Here is a 7563-nt window from a genome sequence, read left to right on the forward strand (position 1 = left end):
GACTCTACAATATCAGTGTCAGGAATGTAAAATCTACTTTCTGTATAATAAATACCTATGTACACAAATCCTTTGGATTCAGACATTTAGATTCACTTGCCCTTAAAATAAGATTGATAACCTTAGGCTGCTCTTTTGAATGTGAGCCCATTGTCTGTTTTTATAAGAAGCTCTCAGAAAAGAATTCTTTTCTTTCCTAGACATTTCTCCATTTAATGCTTTCAGACAGTTGTGCTCTGTTCCTTTTTGTGCCGTATGTAGCAAAACAGATTTTATCTTTCATGAGATAAAGTCAAGTGTATTATACAGACATAATGGACCCAATTCATCCCAGGAAGTAACTCTATTGAAAGCTCTGTTTCTTTGTACACCAAAGGCCTTGACCTGGATGATGTGAATTATTATTCTGCATCTAATTCTGCAGCAGGCTTTTCCTTCTTGTCTACCCTTGAACACAGATAATGTTCATTTAGCATAACTGAGATTCAGGCAACTTTTTCCATTACTTTGACCCCAATTCATCCTGGTATAGCTCCATTTAAATCATTTTAGTTATACCAGTAATGAATTTGTCCCTCTATGTCATTTGGTAATTGATATATATGGTAGAAAATTCCCATCTCTACTTGTACCTACAAAATTGCAATAGAAATAAAAATATAGGTTATTTATCCAATGAACTCAAAACATTTTACACCCTTTAATTAATCTTCACAAAGCCCTTTGAGATTGGTAAATATTATGCTGCCCAGTTTACAGAAGGTTCGATGGAAGCACTGAGAAGTGAAAGGTAAACTAGTAATTGTAGACTCTGTGGTGATGGACATTGTATTAAAACAAACACTTGCCTAATGGCACACAGTCAGTGACAAAGCCAGAAGAAGCCAGGAGTGCTGGTTGCCAGTCTCCTGCTCCACCCATTAGATCATGCTAGAAGGTATTTTCTAGCCATAGTTTGAGGTTGATGAATTTATCCTTAAAACAAGCTGGCTGGCAATATTAGTATTTCTATCAAGCAATTAAATGTCTTGGGATATCAGTCTTTTTATTAACTGTGGGCTTTGTTTGATGCTATCACTTTTATACTATTATTTGTCATGAATTTATACTATCACTCTGCTGTCACTTGAGAGGATGTTCCTGTGGATGAATTGTCTTTTTTTTCACAAAACAGCTTTTAATTAACTTTGTGTGAACATTCTGCACCATTGATACTTCAATAAATGCTGTCCCACAGATTAAATTACAAATGTCTCTGTTCTTTAGGGTAGACCCAATTTACGATTTCCCTACCCCTGGGCAGCTCCACATCCTATGATAGTGGATTGTGGGTTCCTTCCATCCACATGCACTGAACTGACCATCTCCAGGAACAGTCAAGGTGGTGCACAGCCATTTTATGCAGCAATTGAAGGCAACTGTACCCCTTACAGATACATAAACTGAGCTGAAGATTTGTCTCTAAGCCTTGAAATGAGAGGGTTTTTTGGTGGAAGACTGTAGTTTTAACCATGCAGATGTTTAACTGTGCAGATAATCTCTGGTTTCTGCATGGTCAGATGGAAATTTAACAAAAAAGATTTCATAAAATGAATAACACTTCAATAATCTACCTATCTTGGATAATTTAAAGGCACTTTGCTTCGTGATGTACATGGGATCCACTATAATTGCTCACTTCTGGAAATCTGACTCCCATGAATCTTTGTCAATACTTATTGCATATAGTTTCTCATGCAATCAAAACAGGTGTTACCTGTGTCCATGCTACTGCCAAAGCTGTGCTCTTGATCAGTCATGTACAACTCCCATTGACATCAAAGAAGGGCATGATATGGCCCTTGAAATGTGCTCTAAAATATATGATCAGTTCAACCGTGACCAGATACAGCTCCATTGACATTATTTATTAGTATTGTTTGATTTGATCTATAAAAGACGCAAACCACCTATCCAGAGCTCTAGCTCAAACGCAGTTCATGTCTGTACACAAACATGTATATTTTGTTCTGGCTTGGTGACTATCCTGGCTGGCTGCATAGAGAAGTCATGTCAAAATAAGCATGTGCATATAATATTGATGCAAAGAGCTCTTAAGATGTGCTTATCTATGCTGTGAATCACTAATTATGCTGGCAAAGAGGAGAGAGGAGTCTAAGAAACCAGTTCGACTCCCACTGAGAGTTTTGACATTGACATTGATGGAAGCAAGATAGGGTCCATATACCTTGTGAATTAAAAATAAGGCACTTTAATGTTAACATTACTGTACAGCCAAAGCCCCTGATAATATCATCACTGTGGAATCTCACTATGAGGTACATCATCACACCTTTAGTCCATTGCTAGACTGACATTGGTGTAATTTCAAAAGCCTGAGAAAATATACTGGGAGCCAGGGGAACCATAGAGAGACTTTGTTTATTTCTCTGGGGTGCCAATAGGTAAGGGAGAAGCCCAGCTGGAGTCCCCCATCTGCAGGTCTGAGCAAGGGCAGACACCATATCTTGGGCTCCGGGCTCTAAGTGTCCACGGGTGGGCTGGGGGAGGAAGAGCAGGGGTCCAAGGGGAGATCCAGCCCTCAGGAGGAAAATCTCCACCACAACAGTAATCATCACAACCCCCTGAACCCAATTGTTTGTCATCATCAGTTTCTGTTTTCTTCAGATTAAACAATGGCCATTCATCCTCTCTAGTGTTTGGTTTACTCCATTTTTCTCACACAACTGCATCACTGCCAGCCTCATTCTTTCTGTCTTCCATGCTCTCAACAGCCTTTTCTTCCACCTCACTCCTTTCTTCTTCCTGTCTCCCCTTCCCCTACTCCATGCACAGTCTCGCCCATCCTTTCCTTTTTCTGCTGCCTTACTCCTATTAACTTACCCATTCCTGTCCTCCCCCTAGCCCCACTCCTGCTTACCATAATATAGTCACTTTGGGCCTGACTCTGCCATCCTTACTCACAGTGAGCAGTACCTTATTCTGTAAGTAGTCACATAGATTTCCATGGAACTAGTGGACAAATAAAGTACTATTCAAGATGGGTAATGGCTGCAGAAGTTGAGCCTTAGCTTGTATGTTGTATCCCTTTTTCTCACCCTGTGTCTGTCTTGTCTATTTAGATTGTGAGCTCTTCAGGACAAGGATTGTACCTTCTTATGTGGTTTGTAGAGCCCCCAGTGAAATGGGGCACCAGTTCTGTACAGCATCTTTGGGTGCTTCTGCAACTTAAACATTAACTATAAATAAAATTAAATAGGGTCTATATGTGCCTAGATTCAATGGGCTCTGTGGTCAGTTATGTGTGCCCTAGAAATCTATAGGGATAGCTAGCTAGCCTGTTATTCTTTATTCTTTCCTCCAAAGAAAAGCATAATTTGCATTAGTGCTAAGGGGTATCCTGCCTGAATAACAAGGAGAAAGTGGATGTGAAATATTAAGTTTGCTGAAGTGATAAAAAAATCTTAGACTGAACATATTTGATCTGTTTGCTGAATTTCAGGTTCGATTCACATAAAGGTTTCTGGTGTCAACTCCTGGAAGAAGGAAAAACCAAGTGTCTTGGAAAGAGCAAAGGCAGAAAATACCCTCCTATGGATTCAGAGGTAAACCATTGTTCTTCTGAGGCAATACAGCATTTGAATGGCTTTTAGGAGTGCCTCACTCACACCCGTGGGACACTCCATTGACAAAATTATAACAAGAACAAGAGGATAAAATTAACAACCTATAGTTTATTTGTACTAACTCTCCCTACAGCTGAGGCCTTTCTGATACCATGTACCACATGATGGTTTTTCAACCTTTTGTATAAAGGTTGAGCATAAAGGCCAAGATGTCTCCAAATTAACTTACCCAGAAATTGTTTTTTAAACATTTTCTTCATATTGAAAAACCTAGTTGCTCTCAAAAAAGCTGCAACACAGTTAAAATCCCAGCCCCTCAGCTGAGCGACCCACACCAGCAACAAGCTCAAAACGCATGGTTTGTTGCAGTCGTGATCAGATGTGTAAGTGTGGGGCTGTCCTCTGTTCTTCCAGTCTGTTTCATTCTTGACTTGTCAGGCTATTAATAGTTACACATGTTCTCCTGGCAGTTCATTTTTAAGATCAATTAATTTTGGTATCTATCAATTTTGAAAATTTTCCTCCAGAAATGTTCAGATAAAGTTACTTTCACAGGCCTGATAGCTGAGGTCCACATTCCCACTTCTGCACAGAGGAGGGGAAGAAATCTCAGCAAGCATTTGGAGCCTGTTTTTACTCTGGCCTTCTCATACTGAACTCCCACTTAACTTAGTCTGAATAAAACCTGAGTGAAGAGCTCAAGACTTGGTCAGTAGTAAGTACTATTGTACTTACTTATTGTACTGTAGGCCTGATTTTATTCTGATGCTGGTGTAAATCAGGAGTAACTCTTGTGAGAGGAGAATCAGCCTCTGTGGGGTATTTTACTTATTTGTATTATGTTTGTCTATCCTAAACATCTCTGGAAAATGTAAATACTTGAATAACAAAACGTGAAACACTATGGGGTTATATTCTGCCCTCAGTTACACTAATGTAAACTCAGAGTAGTTTATTGACTCCAGAGTTACTCTGGATCTATACAGATGTATCTGAGATCAGACTCTGATCAGTTTCTTTGGTTTTGATGAACAGTTTGGAAATTAACTGTATATCTACTAAAATAATCCCCTGCAGCTCAGCTGCTAAATAGAGTATAGATGCTGTGTGCAATAATACATAGTATAGGAGAAAGTATACAGCACAGAAGAAAACATGGCATAGTTTAGATACAGGTAAAACAAACTGCAAAACTCAAAATCCATAGCATCTACAGTACAATGTTTTACTAAATAAAAATGTCTGCTTTTTTATCCATCAGTGTAGGGCTTTTCTGTCAAGCTACTACAGAGATCACAATGTGGAACTGTCAAAACTCCTGCACAAATTGGGACAACCCCTGCCATCATGGCTGAGACAGGAACTACAGAAAGTGAGATAGCATTGAGAGGAAGCTTCTTGAAATCTCTCTTCCACACTTCAGTCATCTTACCTAAAGCCTTCAATAGCTACCAGAAGGCAGGTGTAAAATATACCTCTTCAAAAGAGAATAAAAGAATGAAGTTATTTCCATATGCTGGCATGTGGATGGTGAAAATGTTTGTGTCTCTTAGAACTCTGGAGGCTTGCAGGCTTTCTCTTTGCCATTTCTGGGCCTGTGGGATTGTTGTAAACTACTGTGCGCACATGTGGAAGTCAATAGCAACTGGTATAAGCTTTAAAAGCAAAGCTACACAACTGTCCAATTTCATAGTAAATATTTACACTTTTATATTCGAACTTAGGAGTGTTGTGTCTCATGTAGGTTTTGTAGCCATTGTTTGCCTGCCCATGGTTTTTCATACTTTTTGATTATTATGATGTGTCTTATACAAAACAAAAAACAAAACTAAGAAAACCCTGTATAACATACAATGGCCAAATCTACTCCTGCCTTCGGAATCTGCTTACCAAATTTTGAACTTAAAATAAATGAACACAGTTGAGGAGTACAAACATGTTGCATAGGTGTAAACAACAGGAGAGAATTGGTATTGTGAGCCAAATCCTGAAGCCACAGGTTAAAACACTGTAGCAAGAAATGATGTAAGAAATATGGCCCTGCTCTGTGAGGAGGAAACCATAGTGTGCTGTGGATCCCTGTCAAGTTCAGAATCTATGCTTTTAAATACTGCACCTCCATACAGTCTGCTGAAACAGCAACACAAAGGAATATAGACTATTCTGAACAGAGACTACTATATGTTTAAGAAGAAATCTAATTAGATATATGAAGCACAACATTAAAAAAGAAATTTACATTGTAATAATCAGAGTGTTAAACTTATATGACTGTGAACCAAACCATAGCAATGCAATGAACAAATGACGTGAGTAAATCTTTCACACCTAGCTCCTGTGAGTTGCAAGTTATGGGGCCTAGATTCTGATCTCACACTGCTGTAAATGAGGAGTAACTCCAGTGAAATCAGTAGACTTATATCAGTGAAAAACTGGTGTGAGAACAGAAACAGACCTATATTAAGATTGCCTTAATTTACAATTTATCCTGTCCTGGTTTTTGGTGTGTTGAATTTTATGTATTTATTTGATGTGTGTTTCCCAAAACTCCTCTTATACTGACTGAAAAGTGGTGGCATCTCTCAATGCCTTCCAATTTAATACATGCAAGTTGCAAAAACATACTTCTTTCCCCAGGGAGATATATATTTTAAAAGTTTTGTAATAAAATAAATGAGTAAGTTAAATAAAAATTAATACAGTGTGCAGTCATGATATAGAATTAGGCTCCAGTACTGCAAACACTTAAGTATATGTTTAAGTTTACACAGTGTGAGTACTCTCAGCTAAACAGCACGCCTACTTAAACGTGAGACCAGGGCATAATTATTAATGCTTCAAAAAAATAGGAAAGAGATCATTAAAAATATGAGCCAAACTTAGCCCTCATGTTACTCCACTGAAATATGGCTCAATGTGTTTTAAAAATGCATGACAGCTAATGAATAAATACCCAAAGTCAAAAAATGGGCATGGTAGGTGACCCCCTGCTCCCTATATATACTATTGTTCCAAATTTGATGCTTGGTTCTGTAACTATATTTGCTTTAAAATGGGCAGTTAAAAAGTACATCAAATGGTGGAAAGCTTTTCTATGTAGTGTTTGTCATAAACCATAAAATTTAATTTTTATAGTAATGGGACGGAAACCAGTTTATTGTTCACTAAAGAGAAAACAGATATTGAGATCCTTATTGTAATTCTAACTTGTACGTTATTTTAGTCATGGACTTTGTCTTTGTAATACATAATTTTGATAGGCCTATAAAGAAAAATATCTAGGCAAATTTGCTGTGTATAAAGATATACATTACTCAGCACATTATTGCATAAAGGAGTATGCATGGTTAACAACAAGGATCTAGTAGAGTAGACAATCTATAAGTTGAACATTATAATTATATATAGAAAGAATCAAAAAATCTTCACTTTCTGTCATGTGCTTTAGGTCCAAAATTTGACTTTTCTTCAAATTCTTTTAATTTAGTAAAAGATACCCTCTGGACTCTGAATATCTACAAAAGAAAAATCCTTTGCATGTGTAAAGAGTTGATGTGACCTGCAAATGTCTATATGGATTTGTAACAACTAAGATGTTAATGTTAATCATGATGGAAAACACCTACGGTGATGCTCTAGTAGCCCCACTGACTTCAATAGGGTCCTTTCATCCTTAGTGTACATCTGATGTACCATCACCAAAACATTAAAAAAAACAAACCACTATTTTGTAGGAACTGCACAAAGCTTGTGTTTTGTGCTCTGGTGCTACAGTTACTCTGCTCTCTTAAAAGCAGCAATTACATAAGCATTTTGGGGCCAGATCATGCTCCCAAGATTGCTATATATGGACGGGAACCTCTTTGCACAGATGTCAACCATCCTCTGTGCTTTAGGGATGGAGCTCACACACATTTATAGCACAGCCCTTTCTTTC

At 37.9% G+C, this 7563-nt stretch overlaps 1 protein-coding gene across 1 annotated transcript in view; it reads left to right on the forward strand.

Annotated features, from left to right (window-relative positions):
* The window catches only part of LOC117877977 (bifunctional heparan sulfate N-deacetylase/N-sulfotransferase 3), a 103380-nt gene extending 96908 nt beyond the window's left edge, over positions 1-6472 (forward strand). Inside the window, exons 13-14 of the mRNA XM_034771723.1 lie at positions 3503-3605; positions 4888-6472. Coding sequence (XP_034627614.1) covers positions 3503-3605; positions 4888-5007 — 223 coding nt within the window. The 3' untranslated portion in view covers positions 5008-6472. The remainder of the gene's footprint in view (positions 1-3502; positions 3606-4887) is intronic.
* Positions 6473-7563: the final 1091 nt, after the last annotated feature.

This window comes from Trachemys scripta, chromosome 5 (genome assembly GCF_013100865.1).
Source record: "Trachemys scripta elegans isolate TJP31775 chromosome 5, CAS_Tse_1.0, whole genome shotgun sequence".
Classification (NCBI taxonomy): domain Eukaryota; kingdom Metazoa; phylum Chordata; order Testudines; family Emydidae; genus Trachemys; species Trachemys scripta.